Source organism: Agelaius tricolor, unplaced genomic scaffold, assembly GCF_023055355.1.
Source record: "Agelaius tricolor isolate 1412-34295 unplaced genomic scaffold, bAgeTri1.0.p SCAF_88, whole genome shotgun sequence".
Taxonomy (NCBI): Eukaryota; Metazoa; Chordata; class Aves; order Passeriformes; family Icteridae; genus Agelaius; species Agelaius tricolor.
In genome coordinates, this window is record NW_027269348.1 from 720172 (window position 1) to 740393 (window position 20222).

Genomic DNA, 20222 nt, shown 5'->3' on the forward strand with positions numbered 1-20222 from the left:
AGCTGATTGGTCACGCTCCTCCGGTGAAGGCGGGGCCTCCCAGCCTGCCCCGCGCGGCCTGAGGCGAGCGCGGCCCGTTCCCGTCGCCGCCTCCGCCATGTCCGAGTTCGGCCCCGCGCCGCCCCCTCCGCCTCAACCGGGGGCCGCTCCCTCCGCCCCTCCCTCAGCCGGGCCCGGGGCCGGCCCGGGAGGAGGAGGAGGAGGAGGCGGCAGCGGTGGCGGAGGCGGCGGCGGAGGCGGCGGCGGTGGCGGAGGTGGCGGAGGGACGGGGAGGAAAGACGCGTTCGCCGACGCGGTGCAGCGAGCTCGGCAGGTGAGGGGCTCGGAGGGGCGGAGGGAAAGCGAGGGAGGTACCGGGGATCCCCCCCGAGCCTCCCCCGCCCCCACATTCCCGGTAAGGCCCCTCCCCCCCCCCTCCCCCCCCCACACCGGGGGTCGTGAGGGGAGGGGGGGGAGGGAGAGGTCGCCCCTCCCCCCCTCACCGGGACCACCCCCCCCTCACGATTTTCCCGCCCTTCCCGTTCCCGGTTTTTTCTCCTTTCCCCTCACGGTACCGTAATTATGGGGATTGAGGCGCCTTTACCGTAATTGTGCCGTTAATTTGATTAATTCGTGCGATTAATTAGCGGAAATTAGGGGAATTAATGGGCGCGGTAACGGACTAAGAGGTGGGCAGGGGGTTTCGCTCACTCCGGACAGGACGAATTTAGGAGGGGAGGAAATTTTGGGGGGGTCCTGAGGGGTTATGGGGGGAATTCGGGGAGTCCTGAGGGGTCTTGGGGGTTTCTGAGGAGTTTTGAGAGGGATTTGTGGGGTTTGGGGGAAATTTGGGGGGGTCCTGAGGGGTTTTGGGGGTCCTGAGGGGAATCTGAGGAGTTTTGAGGGGGATTTGTGGGGTTTGGGGGGAATTTTGGGGGATCCTGAGGGGGTTATGGGGGTCCTGAAAGGTTCTGAGGGGGATTTGGGGGGTCCTGAGGGGTCTTGGTGGTTTCTGAGGGGTTTTGAGGGGGATTTTTGGGGTTCAAGGGGAATTTTGGGGGTCCTGAGAGGTTCTGAGGGGGATTTGGGGAGTTTGGGGGAATTTTGGGGGGTTCTGAGAGGTTTTGGGGGGGTCCTGAGAGGTTCTGAGGGGGATTTGGGGAGTCCTGAGGGGTCTTGGGGGTTTCTGAGGGGAATTTGAGGAATTTTGAGGGGGAGTTTGGGGGGTCCTGAGGGATTTTGGGGGTCCTGAGGGGATTTTGGGGGTCCTGAGGGGGTTTTGGGGGTCCCTGAGGGATTTAAGGGGGTCAGGGTGGGATTTTTCGGGGGTTCCCAAAATTTGGGGAGGATTTGGGGGGGGGTGGGAACAGTTCCAAAGATCCTGAGGGGATTTTGAGGTGATTTGGGGACATTTTGGGGTCACATTGTGGGATTTAGGAGCATTTTGGGGTCATTTTGTGGGATTTGGGGCGATCTAGGGAAATTTTGACCAATTTAGGGAAATTTTGACCAATTTTGGGACAATTTCCTGGTGATTTTGGGGGAATTTTGAGGTTATTTAGGGACACTTTGGAGTAATTCGAGGCATTTTGTGGGATTTAGGGGCGTTTTGGGATGACTGTGGGATTTAGTTGGAATTTCGGGGTGACTTTGTGGGATTTAGGGGCATTTTGTGGGATTTAGTTGCAATTTTGGGGTGATTTTGTGGGATTTAGGGGCATTTTGTGGGATTTAGGGGCGTTTTGTGGGATTTAGGAGCATTCTGTAAATTTTGTGGGATTTTGGGGTAATTTTGGGTTGATTTGAGGGCATTTTGGGATGATCTTGTAGGATTTTGGGGTATTTAGGGGCATTTTAAAGCAATTTTGGGGTGATTTTGTGGGATTTTGGGGTCATTTTGGGTTGATTTAAGGGCATTTTGGGGTGACCTTGTAGGATTTTGGGGTATTTAGGGGCATTTTAAGGCGATTTTGGAGTGATTTTGGGTCATTTTAAGGCAATTTTCGGGTGATTTTGGGTCATTTTCAGTTGATTTTGGGGCAATTTTGCTGCGATTTCCTTTCTTTTTTACCTCCTACATATCCCTAAAAACCTGGACTTTTTCAGGAGAGGATTTTGGGGTGATTTTTGCTCCTTTTAGGGTTTCTCAACCCCCCCAAATTTCCCTTTTGCCCCCCTCAGATCGCGGCCAAAATCGGGGGGGACGCGGCCCCGCCCGTGCCCAACAACAACGCCCCCCCCCCCGATTTTGGGGCTTTTGGGGGGCAAAAACGGCAGCTGGAGGATGGAGGTGAGGGGGAACCGCACCCCAAAACCCGGGGGGACCCCAAAATCTGGGGAAGGGGGGAAAAGGAGGGGTCCCCAACCCAAAAATCTGCACCCCCAGATCAGCCCGAGAGCAAGAAACTGGCGGCACAGGGGGAAGGTGAGTGGGGTTTGGGGGGTCCTAAAAGGGTTTTGGGGGGTCCTAAAAGGGTTTTGGGGGGTCCTGAAGGGGTTTGGGGGGTCCTGAAGGGGGTTTGGGGTTCTCAGAGGGGTTTTGGGGGGTCCTGAAATAATTTTGGGGGGTCCTGAAGGGGGTTTGGGGGCTCCTGTAGTACCGGGTTGTGGCCAGGAGGGGGCGCTGTGAAATGTCCCAAAGGGATTTTGGGGTCCCCAGGGGAAGTTTTGGGGTTCCCAAAGGGGAATTTGGGGTTTTGGGGCTCCCCAGAGGGGTTTTGGGGGTCCTGAAATAATTTTGGGGTTCCCAGAGGGATTTTGGGGGGGTCCCAGGGAGAGGTTTTGGGGTTCTTCAAATGTTTTGGGGGTTCCCAAAGGGGAATTTGGGGTTCCGGGAAAGGTTTGAGGAGGTTGGGGGGGGGTCCTGAAGGGATTTTGGGGGGGTTCCCAAAGGGTTTTTGGGGTATCCTGAAGGGGTTTGAAGGGTCCTGAAATAATTTGGGGGGCCCTGAAGGGATTTTGGGGGGTCCTGAAGGGGTTTTGGGGTATCCAGAGGGAATCTGGGGGTTTCTGAAGGGATTTTGGGGGGGTCCTGAAGGGGTTTTGGGGTTCCCAGAGGGATTTTGGGGGGGTCCTGTAGTACCGGGTTGTGACCAGAAGGGGGCGCTGTGAAATGTCCCAAAGGGATTTGAGGGTCCTGGGGAGATTTTGGGGGGTCCCTGGAGAAATTCGGGGTTCCCAAAGGGCTTTTGGGGTCACTCCAATTTGGGGGCATTTGGGATTTTGGGATCACCCCAATTTGGGGGGATTTTGGGGGCATTTGGGAATTTGGGGGGATTTTGGGGTCACCCCAGTTTGGGGGGTTTGGGGGGATTTTGGGGTCACCCCAGTTTTGGGGATTTTGGGGGGAATTTGGGGGATTTTTGGGGATTTTGGGGTTTTGGGGTCCCCCCAGTTTTGGGGAGGGGGTTTTGGGGTCCCCCCCAGTTGGGGGGATTTTGGGGGGGATTTTGGGGGTTTTGGGGTGGGGATTTGGGGGTGGATGTTGGGGTTTTGGGGTCCCCCCAGTTTTGGGGACCCCCTCGGAGGGCTCAGGTTTGGGGTGGGGATTTTGGGGGTTTTGGGGTCGCCCCAATTTGGGGGATTTGGGGGGGATTTTTGGGGGGATTTTGGGGGGGGATTTTGGGGTTTTGGGGTCCCCCCAGTTTTGGGGTGGGGATTTGGGGGAATTTTGGGGGGGATTTTGGGGGGGTTTTGGGGTCCCCCCAGTTTTGGGGACCCCCTCGGAGGGCTCAGGTTCCCCCCCCAGCGCTGCCGGCACCGATGGGGCCCCTGCACCCCCCTGCCAGGTACGGGGTCCGCCGGGGGATTTGGGGTTTTTAATGGGGTTTTTATGGGGTTTTTATGGGGTCTGGGGGAATTTGGGGGTTTGGGGAGGGTTTGGGGCGGAGTTTGGGGGGAGTTTGGGGGTTTTTGGGGGTTTTTGGGGGGTTTTTTGGGGGTTTTTTGGGGGTTTTTTGGGGATTTCTCAGGGTTTTTAGAAGGATTTTTTCTGGGTTTCAATGGGGTTTTGGGGGGGTTTATGGGGTTTTTATGGGGTTTTTATGGGGTTTTTGGGGGGTTTTTAATGGGTTTTTTGGGGAGTTTTAATGGGGTATTTGAAGGGATTTTTTTAATGGGGTTTTTATGGGAGTTTTTGGGTGCTTTTATGGGGTTTTTTTGGGGAGGGGTTTATGGGGGTTTTATGAGGGTTTTTATGGGGTTTTTGGGGGGGCATTTATGGAGGTTTTTTGTGGGGTTTTATGGGTTTTTCTTGTGGGTTTTATGGGATTTTTAATGGGGCTTTTGTGGCTTTTTGGGAGGTTTTTATAGGAGTTTTTGGGCGGTTTGATGGGGTTATTTTGGGGGGGTTTATTGGGCTTTATATGGGAATTTGGAGGAGTTTTTTTGGGGCTTTTATGGGGTTTTGGGAAGTTTTATGGGGTTTTTAATGGGTTTTGGGGGGGGTTTTGGGGGGTTTTTATGGGGTTTTTGGGGGGGATTTTATGGGGTTTTCGGGGGCGTTTATGGGGTTTGTGGCATTTATGGGAATGAGGGGGTTTGGGGTTTTTAATGGGGTTTTTGGGGGGTTTTTATGGGGTTTTTAGGGGGGGGTTTATGGGGTTTGGGGAGGGGTTTTAAGGGGTTTTTTTGTGGGTTTTTAATGAGGGTTTTTATGGGGTTTTGGGGGGGTTTTATGGGGTTTTTGGGGGAGGTTTTATGGGGTTTTTGGGGGGTTTTTATGGCGTTTGGGGAGGGGTTTTAATGGGGGTTTTTATGGGGGTTTTTAATGGGGCTTTTATGGGATTTGGGGGGGTTTATGGGGATTTGGGGGTTTTAGGGGTTTTTATGGGGTTTTTATGGAAGTTCTGGGGGGGTTTGGAAGGTTTTTATGGGGTTTTTTGGGGGAGGATTATGGGGTTTTTGGGGAGGGTTTTAAGGGGTTTTTAATGAGGGTTTTTATGGGGTTTTGGGAGGATTTTATGGGGATTTTTTGGGGGTTTTGATGGGGTTTTTTTGGCGGTTTTATGAGGGTTTACGGGGCTTTTACGGGGTTTGTGGGGTTTATGGGAATTTGGGGGTTTGGGGGGGGGTTTGGGGGTTTCTGGGGGTTTTTCTGGGGTTTTTGGGGGTTTTTCGTGGGTTTTTATGGGGGTTTTTAGGGGGGGTTGGGGGAAGTTTTTGGGGAGGTTTTTAAGGGTTTTGTTTGTGGGTTTTTGGGGAGGGTTTGGGGGGTTTTATGGGGGTTTTAATGGGGTTTTTGGGGAGGGTTTTAATGGGGTTTTTGGGGGGGTTTTAATGGGGTTTTTGGGGAGGGTTTTAAGGGTTTTTGGGGGGGTGTTTATGGGGGCTTTTACGGGGTTTTTGGGGGGGTTTTGTGGGGTTTTTATGGGGTTTTTGGGAGGGTTTTAGGGGGTTTTGGGGGGCGGTTTATAGGGTTTTTTGGGGCGGGTTTATGGGGTTTTTTGGGGGTTTTTAGCGGGGTTTTCAGCGGGGTTTTCATGAGGGTTTTTGGGGGGGTTTTATGGGGGTTTTGGGGTATTTATGGCTTTTCTTGAGGCATTTATGGGGTTTATGGGGGATTTACAGGTGTTTTGGGTATTTATGGGGTTTTTGGGGTATTTATGGGGTATTTATGGGGTTTTTTTTTGGTTTTTATGGGGTTTATGGGGTATTTTGGGGTATTTATGGGGTTTTTGGGGTATTTATGGGGTTTTTTGGGGGATTTATGAGGTTTTTATGGGGTTTTTGGGGTATTTATGGGGTTTTTCTGGGGTTTTTGGTGTCCCCAGGACGACGGTGACCGAGGAGTACCGGGTTCCTGACGGGATGGTCGGCCTCAGTGAGTGCTGGGGGATTTTGGGGTTTTTGGGGGGGATTTGGGGGAATTTGAGGGGGATTTGAGGGAGATTTTGGGGACCTCCCCAAACCCCAATTTTGGGGGCATTTGGGATGAGATTTTGGGGGTGATTTGGGGATTTTGAGGGGGATTTTGGGATTAATTTGAGGCTTTTTAGGGGAATTTTGGGAGGAATTTTGGGGGGTTTGGGACGACCCCAAAAATTTTTGAGGCCGACCCCAAAACTTTGTGGGGATTTTGGGGACCCTCCCTTCAAACCCCATTTTGGGGGGATTTGGGGTTTTTGAGGGGAATTTGGTGATTTTAAGGGGAATTTTGGGAGGAATTTTGGGGGGTTTGGGGTTTGGGGGATCCCAAGAATTTGTGGGGCGACCCCAAAACTTTGTGGGATTTTGGGGATCCCCTTCAAACCCCATTTTGGGGTGGGAATTTGGGATGAGTTTTTGGGGAGGATTTGGGGCTTTTTAGGGGGATTTTGGGAGGAATTTTGGGGTTTTTGAGGGGGATTTTGGGAGGAATTTTGGGGTTTTTGAGGGGGATTTTTGGGAGGGATTTGGGGTTTAGGGTGGTCCAAGGGATTTGGGGATTTTTGGGGGCGATTTGGGGGTTTTTGAGGGGGATTTTGGGATGAATTTGGGGGGTTTGAGGTTTGGGATAATCCCAAAAATTTCTGGGGTGACCCCAAAACTTTGTGGGATTTTGGGGACCCCCTTTAAACCCCACTTTGGGGTTGGTTTTGGGGTTTTTGAGGGGAATTTTGGGATGAATTTGGGGATTTTGAGGGGAATTTTGGGGTTTTTGAGGGGAATTTTGGGAGGAATTTTGGGGTTTTTGAGGGGAATTTTGGGAGGAATTTTGGGGGCGACCCCAAAACTTTGTGAAATTTTGGGGACCCCCCCTTAAACCCCATTTTTGGGGTTGGTTTTGGGGTGGGAATTTTGGGATTTTGAGGGGAATTTTGGGAAGAATTTGGGGATTTTGAGAGGAATTTTGGGAGGAATTTTGGGGGGTTTGAGGGGAATTTTGGGAGGAACTTTGGGGATTTTGAGGGGAATTTTGGGAAGAATTTGGGGTTTTTGAGGGCAATTTTGGGAGGAATTTTGGGGATTTTGAGGGGAATTTTGGGAAGAATTTTGGGGTTTTTGAGGGGAATTTTGGGAGGAATTTTGGGGGCAACCCCAAAACTTTGTGAAATTTTGGGACCCCCTGAAACCCCAATTTTGGGGGGATTTGGGATGAGTTTTTGGGGGGGATTTTGAGGGGAATTTTGGGAGGAATTTGGGGTTTAGGGTGGTCCCAGGAATTTGGGGGATTTTGGGGACCCCCTCAAACCCCATTTTGGGGTTTTTGGGGTTGGTTTTGGGGTTTTTGGGGTAGGAATTTGGGGTTTTTGAGGGGAATTTTGGGAGGAATTTTGGGGGATTTTGGGGGGGGTTCCAGGAATTTGGGGGATTTTGGGGTGGGAATTTGGGGTTTTTGAGGGGAATTTTGGGAGGAATTTTGGGGATTTTGGGAGGAATTTTGGGGGCGACCCCAAAACTTTGTGAAATTTTGGGGACCCCCCCCCTTTTTAACCCCTTCCTTTCCCCCTTCAGTCATCGGCCGAGGGGGGGAACAAATCAACAAAATCCAGCAGGACTCGGGCTGCAAAGTTCAGATTTCCCCAGGTATGGGGGACCCCAAACCCTCCCTGAACCCCCCCCATGGCTGAGGGGTCCCAAAAAACCCCAAAAATGTGGGGGGGCAGGGCCCTGAACCCCAATTTGTGTCCCCAGACAGCGGCGGCCTCCCCGAGCGCAGCGTGGCCCTGACCGGGGCCCCCGAGGCCGTGCAGTGAGTCGGGCACAGGGGGTTTGGGAGCCCTCAAAGGGGGTTTGGGAGCCTGGAATTGGGGTTGGGGAGCCCTAAAAGTGGATTTAGGAGCCTGAGATTGGGGTTTGGGGGGCTGGAATTGGGTTTGGGGGGCCTGAAATTGGGGTTTGGGAGCCTCAAAGGGGGTTTAGGAGCCTGAAATTGGGGTTGGGGGAGGCTAAAAGTGGGTTTGGGAGCCCTAAAACCGGGTTTGGGAGCCTGGAATTGGGGTTGGGGGAGGCTAAAAGTGGGTTTGGGAGCCTGAAATTGGGGTTTGGGAGCCCTAAAACCGGGTTTAGGAGCCTGAAATTGGGGTTGGGGAGCCCTAAAAGGGGGTTTGGGAGCCTGGAATTGGGGTTTGGGGCCTCGAAATTGGGGTTGGGGGACCCCAAGATCCCCCCTAAACCCCCCCAAATGCCCCTAAACCCCCTCGGCCAGGAAGGCCAAGGCCCTGCTGGATGAGAGAATGCACCCAAATCCCTCCTAAACCTCCCTAAATCCCCCCCAAATCCCCCTCAAATCCCCCCTAAACCTCCCCAAACCCCCCAATGATCCCAAACCCCCTTGGCCAGGATCCCTGCTGGATGACAGAATGCACCCAAATCCCCCCTAAATCCCCTCTAAATCCCCCTAAACCTCCCCAAATCCCCTCTAAACCCCCCCTAAATGCTCCCAAATCCCCCCCAATGATCCCAAACCCCCTTGGCCAGGAAGGCCAAGGCCCTGCTGGATGAGAGAATGCACCCAAACCCCCCCTAAATCCCCTCTCAACGTCCCCAAATCCCCCCCCAAACCTCCCCCAAATCCCCTCAACAATCCCAAACCCCTCAATGATCCCAAATCCCCTCGGCCAGGATCCCTGCTGGATGACAGAATGCACCCAAAACCCCCCCAAATCCCCCCCAATGATCCCAAATCCCCTCTCAACCACCCCAAACTCCCTGAATGATCCCAAATCCCCTTGGCCAGGAAGGCCAAGGCCCTGCTGGATGAGAGAATGCACCCAAAACCCCCCCAAATCCCCTCCTAAATCCCCCCCAAGACCCCCCAAACTGCCTCATATCCCCCCCTAAACCCCCCCTAAATGCTCCCAAATCCCCTCTAAACCCCCCAATGATCCCAAACCCCCTCGGCCAGGAAGGCCAAGGCCCTGCTGGATGAGATCGTGTCCCGAGGCCGGGGGGGGCCCCCGGGGCCTTTCCCCGACGCCGCCAACGGCAACGGGAGCGTGCAGGAGCTGATGATCCCTGCGGGCAAAGCTGGGCTGGTCATCGGCAAGGGAGGGGAGACCATCAAACAGCTCCAGGTGAGCGCCTAAATCACCTTGGCTGGGGGTTTGGGGAGGTTTAGAACAGGGCTGGTCATCGGCAAGGGAGGGGAGACCATCAAACAGCTCCAGGTGTGTGCCTAAATCACCTGGGCTGGGCTTTTTGGGGGGGCCTAGGGAGGTTTAGAGGGGATTTGGGGAGGTTTCAAGGGGGTTTAGGGAGGTTAGAATGGGGCTGGTCATTGGGGAGACCATCAAACAGCTCCAGGTGCGCGCCTAAATCACCTGGGCACAGGATCTGGGGGGGTTTAGGGAAGGTTTGAGAGGGTTTGGGAGGGATTTGAGGAGGTTTAGAGGGGATTTGGGGAGGTTTAGGGAGGTTTGGAACAGGGCTGGTCATCGGGGAGACCATCAAACAGCTCCAGGTGAGCGCCTAAATCACCTGGGCACAGGGTTTGGGGGGTTTAGAACAGGGCTGGTCATCGGCAAGGGAGGGGAGACCATCAAACAGCTCCAGGTGCGCGCCTAAATCACCTGGGCACAGGGTTTGGGGGGGTGTAGAGGGGATTTAGGGACGTTACGAGGGGATTTGGGGAGGTTTCGAGGGGATTTAGGGGGGTTTAGGGGGGATTTGGGGGGCATTTAGGGAGGTTTCGAGGGGATTTGGGGTGGTTTAGAATAGGTCTGGTCATGGGCAAGGGAGGGGAGACCATCAAACAGCTCCAGGTGCGTGCCTAAATCACCTGGGCACAGGGTTTAGGGGGATTTAGAGGGGATTTAGGGACGTTACGAGGGGATTTAGGGACGTTACGAGGGGATTTGGGTAGGTTTCGAGGGGATTTAGGGGGGTTTAGAGGGGATTTAGGGAGGTTTAGGAGGGATTTGGGGTGGTTTAGAACAGGTCTGGTCATCGGCAAGGGAGGGGAGACCATCAAACAGCTCCAGGTGCGCACCTAAATCCCTTTGGCTGGGGATCTGGGGGGTTTAGAGGGGATTTGGGGACGTTACGAGGGGATTTGGGGAGGTTTCTGGAGGTTTCGAGGGGATTTAGGGAGGTTTCAGGGGGAGGTTAAAATGGGGCTGGTCATTGGCAAGGGCGGGGAGACCATCAAACAGCTCCAGGTGAGCGCCTAAATCCCTTTGGCTGGGGGTTTAGAGGGGTATAGAGGGGTACAGAGGGGATTTGGGGAGGTTTAGAGGGGATTTAGGGAGGTCTGGTCATCGGCAAGGGAGGGGAGACCATCAAACAGCTCCAGGTGCGCGCCTAAATCACCTGGGCACAGGGTTTGGGGGGGTTTAGGGAAGGTTTGAGAGGGTTTGGGAGGGATTTCAGGAGGTTTAGAGGGGATTTAGAGCGGTTTAGGGAGGTTTGGAACTGGGCTGGTCATTGGGGAGACCATCAGACAGCTCCAGGTGCGCGCCTAAATCACTTGGGCACAGGGTTTGGGGGGTTTAGAACAGGGCTGGTCATCGGCAAGGGAGGGGAGACCATCAAACAGCTCCAGGTGAGCGCCTAAATCCCTTTGGCTGGGGGTTTAGGGGGGTTTAGAGGGGATTTAGGGACGTTACGAGGGGATTTGGGTAGGTTTCGAGGGGATTTAGGGGGGTTTAGAGGGGATTTGGGGGGCATTTAGGGAGGTTTCGAGGGGATTTGGGGTGGTTTAGAACAGGGCTGGTCATCGGCAAGGGAGGGGAGACCATCAAACAGCTCCAGGTGTGCACCTAAATCACCTTGGCTGGGGATTTGGGGAGGTTTAGGGAGGTTTTGAGGGGATTTGGGGAGGTTTAAGGTGAATTTGGGGAAGTTTAGGGGAGATTTGGGGGGATTTGGGAATTTTTTGGTGTCCCTGGGTGGTTTTTTTGGGGGATTTTTCAGCATTTTTGGGGTCCCTGGGTATTTTTGTGTCCCTGGGTATTGTTTGTGATCCCTGGTTCATTTTTTGGTGTCCCTGGGTATTTTGGGGGTTTCTGGTTTATTTTTTGGTGTCCCTGGCTGTTTTTTTTTTTGGAATTTCTCACCATTTTTGGTGTCCCTGGGTATTTTTAGGGGTCCCTGGCTGTTTTTTTTTTGGAATTTCTCACCATTTTTGGTGTCCCTGGGTATTTTTGGGCTCCCTGGTTCATTTTTTGGGCTCCCTGGGTATTTTTGGGGTCCCTGGTTCATTTTTTGGGGTCCCTTTGTGGTTTTTTTGGGGATTTCTCACCATTTTGGCATCCCTGGGTATTTTTGGTGTCCCTGGGTATCTTTTGGGGGACCCTGTTTTATTTTTTGGTGTCCCTGGGTATTTTTAGGGGTCCCTGGGTGGGTTTTTTTTTGCGAATTTCTCAGCATTTTTGGTGTCCCTGTTTCATTTTTTGGCATCCCTGGTTGATTTTTTGTGTGTCCCTGGGTATTTTTGGTGTCCCTGTTTTATTTTTTGGGGTCCCTGGGTGGTTTTTTTTGGGGATTTCTCACCACTTTTGGTGTCCCTGGGTATTTTTTGGTGTCCCTGGTTCATTTTTGGGTGTCCCTGGGTATTTTTGTGCTCCGTGCTCACTTTTCCCCCCTCCAGGAGCGCGCGGGGGTGAAGATGATCCTGATCCAAGACGGTTCCCAAAACACCAACGTGGACAAACCCCTGCGCATCATCGGGGAGCCCTACAAGGTGCAGGTGAGGAAACCCCCAAAAAAACCCCAAAAAAACCCCAAAAAAACCCCAAAAAAACCCCAAAAAAACCCCAAAAAAACCCCAAAACCCGGGGATTTCACCCCAAAAATCCCCAATTCCCAGCAAGCCTGTGAGATGGTGCTGGACATCCTGAGGGAGCGCGACCAGGGCGGCTTCGGCGACCGCTCGGACTACGGGGCGCGCCTGGGAGGGGGAATCGACGTGAGTGACGCCCCAAAAATGCCTTTTTTCAGCCCAAAAATCAGCCCAAAAATACCTGAAGTGTTCCCCAAAAATCGCCCAAAAAATCCCCTTTTTTCACCCCAAAAATCAGCCCAAAAATTCCTTTTTTCACCCCAAAAATCCCCCCAAAATCCCCTTTTTCACCCCAAAAATCACCCCAAAAATACCTGAAATGTTCCCCAAAAATCACCCCAAAATCAGCCCAAAATTACCCTTTTCAGCCCAAAAATCAGCCCAAAATCACCCCAAAAATCACCCCAAAAAATCCCTTTTTCGCCCCAAAAATCGCCCCAAAAATCGCCCCAAAAATCACCCCCAAAATCCCCCTTTTCAGCCCAAAAATCACCCCAAAATCAGCCCAAAAATCACCCCCAAAATCTGCCCAAAATCACCCCCAAAATCAGCCCAAAAATCACCCCAAAAATCCCCCTTTTCACACCAAAAATCAGCCCAAAAATCGCCCCAAAAATCCTTTTTTCACTCCAAGAATCCCCCCAAAAATCCCCTTTTTTCACCCCGAAAATACCTGAAATGTTCCCCAAAAATCAGCCCAAAATCAGCCCAGAATCACCTGAAATGTTCCCCAAAATCACCCCAAAATCAGCCAAAAATCACCCCAAAAATCAGCCCAAAATTCTCCCCAAAAATCACCCCAAAAATCCCCTTTTCCACCCCAAAAATCCCCCCAAAATTACCTGAAATATTCCCCAAAAATCCCCTTTTTCACCCCAAAAATCGCCCCAAAAATCCCCTTTTTTCACCCCAAAAATACCTGAAATTTTCCCCAAAATCCACCCCCAAAATTCCCCCTTTCCACCCCAAAATCCCCCCAAAAATCCCCTTTTCCACCCCAAAAATCCCCCCAAAATTACCTGAAATATTCCCCAAAAATCCCCTTTTTCACCCCAAAAATCCCCCCAAAAATCCCCTTTTTTCACCCCAAAAATACCTGAAATATTCCCCAAATACCACCCCCAAAATTCCCCCTTTCCACCCCAAAAATCCCCCCAAAAATCCCCCAAAAATCCCCTTTTTCCACCCCGAAAAATCACCCCAAAATCCCCCAAAAATCCCCCAAAAATCCTCTTTTTCACCCCAAAAATCCCCCAAAAATTCCTTTTCCACCCCAAAAATCCCCCAAAATCACCTCAAAACATTCCCCAAAAAATCAAATTTTCCCCCCAAACCCCCCCTGTTTTTTCCCCCCTCCCCATTTACATTTTCCTGGGGGTGTCCTGCCCTTGATCCCCCTCCCCAAAAATCCCCAAATTTTCCCAAAAATCCCCAAATTTTCCCAAAATCTCCCAAATTTCCCCCATTCCCAGGTGCCGGTGCCGCGTCACTCGGTCGGGGTCGTCATCGGCCGCTCGGGGGAAATGATCAAAAAAATCCAGAACGACGCCGGGGTGCGCATCCAGTTCAAGCAAGGTGGGACCCCCACCCAAATTGGGGACCCCCACCCAAAATGGGGACCCCCACCCAAATGGGGATCCCCACCCAAAATGGGGACCAATCCCCAAATGGGGACCCCCACCCACATGGGGACCCCCACCCAAATTCCTGAATTCCAGACCCCGAACCACATTGGGGACCCCGACCCAAAATGGGGACCCCCACCCAAATGGGGACCAATCCCAAAATGGGGACCCCGCCCCAAATTGGGACCAATCCCCAAAATGGGACCAATCCCAAAATGGGGACCCCACCCACATGGGGACCCCCACCCACATGGGGACCCCCACCCAAATTCCTGAATTCCAGACCCTGACCCAAATTGGGACCAGTCCCAAAATGGGGACCCCGACCCAAATGGGGACCCCGACCCAAATGGGGACCCCCACCTAAATGGGGACCCCCACCCAAATTCCTGAATTCCAGACCCTGACCCAAATTGGGACCAATCCCTAAATGGGGACCCTGACCCACAATGGGGACCCCCACCCAAATTGGGGACCCCCACCCAAATTGGGGACCCCCACCCAAATTGGGACCAATCCCCAAAATGGGGACCAAGCCCCAAATTGGGACCAATCCCCAAATGGGGACCAATCCCAAAATGGGACCAATCCTCAAATAGAGACCCCGACCCAAATGGGGACCCCCACCCACATTGGGGACCCCCACCCACATTGGGGACCCTGACCCAAAATGGGACCAATCCTCAAATGGGACCAATCCTCAAAATGGGGACCCTTCCTCAAATTGGGGACCCCGCCCCAAAATGGGACCAATCCCCAAATGGAGACCCTGTCCCAAATTCCAGAATTCCAGACCCTTCTCCAAATGGAGACCCCTCCCCAAATTGGGGACCCCTCCCCAAATTCCTGAATTCCAGACCCCTCCCCAAATTGGGGACCCCTCCCCAAATTCCTGAATTCCAGACCCCTCCCCAAATTGGGGACCCCTCCCCAAATTCCAGACCCCTCCCTGTTTATTGAAGGCTTTGGGAGATGCTGGGAGTGAGGGGAAATTGGGGAGGGGGATTTGAGGAATTTGAGGAGGGGGATTTGGGGAATTTGAGGGGAGGGATTTGTGGGAATTTGGGGAGAGGGATTCAGGAATTTGAGGAATTTGGGGAGGGGGATTTGGGGATTTTGAGGGGAGGGATTTGGGGAATTTGAGGATTTTGGGGAGGGGGATTTGGGGAATTTGGAGGAGGGGGATTTGGAGGATTTAGGGAATTTGAGGAGGGGGATTCGGGGAATTTGAGGAGGGGGATTTGGGGAATTTGGGGATTTTGGGGAGGGGGGTTCGGGGAATTTGGGGAATTTGAGGAGGGGGCTTTGAGCTAAGGAGGAGGATTTCAGGACAGACCTTTGGGCAATTTGAGGAGGGGGATTAAGGCATCCCCATCCTGAATCCCCCTCCCCAAATTCCCCCATCCCCAGATGATGGAACGGGGCCGGAGAAAATCGCTCACATCATGGGACCCCCCGAGCGCTGCGAGCACGCGGCCAGGATCATCAACGAGCTGCTGCAGAGCCTCAGGGTGAATTGGGGAGGGGGCTGCAATTGGGGAGGGGGCTTCAGGGTCAGGGGATCATCAACGAGCTGCTGCAGAGCCTCAGGGTGAATTGAGGAGGGGGCTGCAATTGGGGAGGGGGCTTCAGGCTCAGGGGATCATCCAGGAGCTGCTGCAGAGCCTCAGGGTGAATTGGGGAGGGGGCTTCAAATGGGGAGGGGGTTGCAATTGGGGAGGGGGCTCTGGGGTCAGGGGATCATCAACGAGCTGCTGCAGAGCCTCAGGGTGAATTGGGGAGGGGGCTGCAATTGGGGAGGGGGCTTCAGGGTCAGGGGATCATCAACGAGCTGCTGCAGAGCCTGAGGGTGAATTGGGGAGGGGGCTTCAAATGGGGAGGGGGCTTCAGGCTCAGGGGATCATCCAGGAGCTGCTGCAGAGCCTCAGGGTGAATTGGGGAGGGGGCTGCAATTGGGGAGGGGGCTTCAGGGTCAGGGGATCATCAACGAGCTGCTGCAGAGCCTCAGGGTGAATTGGGGAGGGGGCTGCAATTGGGGAGGGGGCTTCAGGGTCAGGGATCATCAATGAGCTCAGGGTGAATTGGGGAGGGGGCTCTGGGGTCAGGGGATCATCCAGGAGCTGCTGCAGAGCCTGAGGGTGAATTGGGGAGGGGGCTTCAAATGGGGAGGGGGCTCTGGGCTCAGGGGATCATCAATGAGCTCAGGGTGAATTGGGGAGGGGGCTTTGGGGAATTTGGGGAGGGGGCTTTGGGGTGGCTGAACCCCTCAATGATTTCCTATAGAGGTTGGGGCAATTTGGGGAGGGGGCTTCAGTTGGGGAGGGGGCTTTGGGGTGGGCTCAGGGGTTGGTTTGGGGCCATTTTACGGCCATTTTTGGGTTGGTTTTGGGGCCTTTTAAGCGATTTTTTGGGGTTTTTTGGGGCCGTTTTAGGGCCGGTTTTGGGTTCATTTTTGGGGCCTTTTTAGGGATTTTTTGGGGTTTTTTTAGCGATTTTTTGGGGTTTTTTGGGGCCCTTTTAGGGCCATTTTGGGTTGGATTTTGGGGCTTTTTTGGGGTTTTTTAGGGATTTTTTGGGGTTTTTTTGGGTCATTTTAGGGCCATTTTTGGGATGTTTTCTTGGGGCCATTTCAGGGATTTTTTGTGGTTTTCGGGGCCGTTATAGGGATTTTTTGGAGGTTTTTGGGGCCGTTTTTAGGGCCATTTTGGGTTGGTTTTGGGGCCTTTTTAGCGATTTTTTGGGGCCGTTTTAAGGCCATTTTTGGGTTGGTTTTGGGGCCTTTTTAGGGATTTTTTTGGGTTTTTTGGGGGCTGTTTTAGGGCCATTTTGGGGTTGGTTTTTTGGGGCCGTTTTAGGGATTTTTTGGGGTTTTTTGGGGCCATTTTAGGGCCATTTTTGGGTTGGATTTTTGGGGGTTTTTTGGGGGCTGTTTTAGGGCCATTTTTGGGTTGGTTTTGGGGATTTTTTTGGGTTTTTTGGGGCCATTTTTGGGTTGGATTTTGGGGCTGTTTTAGGGATTTTTTGGGGTTCTTTGGGGCCGTTTTAGGGCCATATTTGAGTTGCTTTTTTGGGGCTGTTTTAGGGATTTTTTGGGGGTTTTTTAGGGCCGTTTTGTGGATTTTTTGGGGCTGTTTTAAGGATTTTATGGGGTTTTTTTTGGGGCTGGTTTTGGGTGAGTTTAGGGCTGGATTTTGGGGTGTTTTACGGGGTTTTTTGGGGGCCGTTTTAGAAATTTTTTGGGTTTTTTTTGGAGCCATTTTAGGGCTGGTTTAGGGTTGGTTTTTTGAGGCTGTTTTAGGGATTTTTTGAGGCTGTTTTAAGGATTTTATGGGGTTTTTTTGGGGCGGTTTAAGGCTGGTCTAGGCCTGGATTTGGGGTTTTTTTGGGGCTGGTTTAGGGCTGGTTTAGGGTTGGTTTTTTGAGGCTGTTTTAGGGATTTTTTGGGACTGTTTTAGGGCTGTTTCCCAGCTATTTTAGAAAGATTTTTTGGGGTATTTTAAGGATATTTTAGGATTATTTTAAAGATGCTCTTCAATAATTTCACACCCATCCCAACTCTATTTTATTTTTTGGGGTGTGTCCCCCCCTCCCCTATTTTGAGGGGGGGTCCCACCCCTCTCTGACACCCCCCCCTCCCCCCCCCCTCACAGAGCGGCCCCCCAGGACCCCCCGGGCCGGGGCTGCCCCCGGGGGGACGCGGCCGGGGCCGGGCTCAGGGCACTTGGGGCCCCCCCGGCGGGGAAATGACTTTTTCCATCCCCACCCACAAATGCGGCCTGGTCATCGGCAGAGGTGAGGAAAGAGACCCTGAGACCCCTCCCCAAAAAAAATTCCCGAACCCCAAATCCTTTGATCATATTTGGGGTGACCCTTTTAAACCCAAAAATTTCATTTTTTTGGGGTTTTTCAGGGGGTGAGAACGTCAAGGCCATCAACCAACAGACGGGGGCGTTCGTGGAGATCTCGAGGCAGCTGCCCCCCAACGGGGACCCCAACTTCAAACTCTTCGTCATCCGCGGCACCCCCCAGCAGATCGACCACGCCAAGCAGCTCATCGAGGAGAAAATCGAGGTGGGGGGCACCCCCAAAAAAAAAATTTATATATATATGGGGAGGGGGACCCCAAAATTGACACAGATCGGCCCCAAAAAAATCCCGAAAAAAATCCCCAAAAAAATCCCCCAAAAATCACGGAATTTGTGGGGTTTGAGTGTCGCCCTCTGGTGGGGAAATGTGGTACTGCAACCTGTCCAAAATCCAAAAAAATCCCCCAAAAAATCCCCCAAAATCACGGAATTTGTGGGGTTTGAGTGTTGCCCTCCGGTGGGGAAAATCTGGTACTGCAACCTGCCCAAAATCCCACGGGGGGAACCCCAAAACTTCCCCTGACCCCAAAACCCTCTTGGGGAACCCCAAAATCCCAACCCTGACCTAAAACCCTCCTGGGGAGACCCCAAATTCCCCCCAAAAAATCCCCCCAAAATCACGAAATTTGCGTGACTTGAGTGTCGCCCTCCGGTGGGGAAAATCTGGTACTGCAACCTACCCAAAATCCAAATGGGGGAACCCCAAACTTCCCCGGACCCCAAAACCCTCCTGATGGGACCCCAAAATCGCCCCTAAAAAAATCCCATAATCCCCCCAAATAATCCTAAAAATCTTAAGAAAGCCCCCCAAAAAAATCCCAAAATTTGCGTGACTTCAGTGTCGCCCTCCGGTGGGGAAATTTGGTACTGCAACCCACCCAAAATTGGTACTGCAACCCACCCAAAATCCCACAGGTGGGACCCCAAACTTCCCTGGACCCCAAAACCATCTTGGGGAACCCTAAAACCCTCCTGGGGAGACCCCAAATCCCCCCCAAAAACATAAAATTTACATGACTTGAGTGTCGCCCTCCGGTGGGGAAAATCTGGTACTGCAGCCTACCCAAGATCCCATCGGGTGGGATCCCCAAACCATCTTGAGGGGACCCCAAAACCCCCCTAAATCCCCCCTAAAAAAATCCCATAATCCCCCTAAATAATCCTAAAAATCCAAAGAAAACCCCCCAAAAAATCTGAAGAAAATCCCCCCAAAAATCCCAAAATTTGCGTGACTTGAGTGTCGCCCTCCGGTGGGGAAATCTGGTACTGCAACCTACCCAAAATCCAAATGGGGGAACCCCAAAACTTCCCCAGACCCCAAAACCATCCTGAGGGAACCCCAAAATCCCAGCCCTGACCTAAAACCCTCCTGGGGAGACCCCAAATTCCCCCCAAAAAATCCCAAAATTTGCGGAATTCAAGTGTCGCCCTCCGGTGGGGAAAATCTGGTACTGCAGCCTACCCAAAATCCCATCGGGTGGGATCCCCAAAACCCTCCTGATGGGACCCCAAAATCGCCCCTAAAAAATCCCATAATCCCCCTAAATAATCCTAAAAATCCAAAGAAAACCCCCCAAAAAATCTGAAAAAAATCCCCCCAAAAATCCCAAAATTTGCGTGACTTCCGTGTCGCCCTCTTGTGGGTAAATTTGGTACTGCAACGTACCCAAAATCCAAATGGGGGAACCCCAAACTTCCCCGGACCCCAAAACCCTCCTGATGGGACCCCAAAATCGCCCCTAGAAAAATCCCATAATCCCCCTAAATAATCCTAAAAATCCAAAGAAAACCCCCCAAAAAAATCCGAAGAAAATCCCAAAATTTGCGTGACTTCAGTGTCGCCCTCCGGTGGGGAAATCTGGTACTGCAACCTACCCAAAATCCTAATGGGGGAACCCCAAAACTTCCCCTGACCCCAAAACCGTCCTGAGGGGACCCCAAAACCTCTTGGGGAACCCCAAACCCCTCCTGGTGTCCCCCAGACCCCCTGAACCCCCATTTTCCCCCCTCCAGGGCCCTCTGTGCCCCGTTGGCCCCGGCCCCGGTCCCGGGGGTCCCCCCGGCCCCGCCGGCCCCATGGGACCCTTCAACCCCGGACCCTTCAACCAGGGCCCCCCCGGAGCCCCCCCACAGTGAGTACCCCCCCTTTTTATCGGGGTGAACCCCAAAAAAATCCCAAAAAAACCCCAAAAATCCCAAATCTGATGCTTTGAACCCCAAATGTTCCAGCCCTGGGGGACCCCCCCCACACCAGTACCCGCCCCAGGGTTGGGGGAACGCGTACCCCCAGTGGCAGCCGCCAGCCCCACACGACCCCAGTGAGTATTTGGGGGTTTTTGGGGGGGTCCCCGAATTTTGGGGGACCCCTAAAAGGGTTTGGGGGAGGGGGTTGGGTATATCCTAAAGTTTGGGGGGGATTTGGGGTTTTTTGGGGGGCATTTGGGGTTTTTATGGGGGGATATTTGGGGTTTTTTGGGGTTTGGATTTGGGGTTTTTTGGGGGGGATTTGGGGTTTTTGAGGGGGGATATTTGGGGTTTTTGAGGGGGGGATTTGGGGTTTTTGGGGTGGGGATTTGGAGTTTTTGGGGCAGGGGATTTGGGGGTTTTGGGGGCGGTCCCCGAATTTTGGGGGACCCCTAAAAGGGTTTGGGGAAGGGGTTGGGTATATCCTAAAATATCTCCTAAAGTTTGGGGGAATTTGGGGTTTTTGGGGGGATTTGGGGGGGATATTTGGGGTTTTTATGGGGGGATTTGGGGGTTTGGGGGGGGGATTTGGGGTTTGGGGGATTATAAAAAGGTTAAAATCGGGTTAGAATCCCAAATTTTGGGGGTAGAAATCCCAAATTATGGGGATTATAAAAAAGTAGAAATCCCGAATTTTGGGGCTAAAAATCCCGAACTTTGGGGCTAAAAATCGCGAATTTTAGGGGTAAAAATCCCGAATTTTGGGGCTAAAAACCCCAAATTTTAGGGCTAAAAACCCCAAATTTTAGGGACTAAAAATCCCGAATTTTGGGACTAAAAATCCCAATTTTTGGGGCTAAAAATCCC

General features: G+C 52.6%; 1 protein-coding gene across 1 annotated transcript; it reads left to right on the top strand.

Annotated features, from left to right (window-relative positions):
• Window positions 1–25: 25 nt before the first annotated feature.
• KHSRP (KH-type splicing regulatory protein) lies at window positions 26–19545 on the top strand (the record flags this gene model as incomplete). The annotated part of the gene is made up of 16 exons (XM_071418567.1): window positions 26–313; window positions 2161–2269; window positions 2366–2404; window positions 3728–3767; window positions 5751–5800; window positions 7414–7485; window positions 7594–7651; window positions 8807–8975; window positions 11489–11587; window positions 11708–11806; window positions 13153–13255; window positions 14716–14816; window positions 16956–17097; window positions 17216–17376; window positions 19185–19303; window positions 19401–19545. Coding segments are annotated over exons 1-16 (1722 nt in total), but the record flags the coding sequence as incomplete, so codon positions are not given.
• Window positions 19546–20222: the final 677 nt, after the last annotated feature.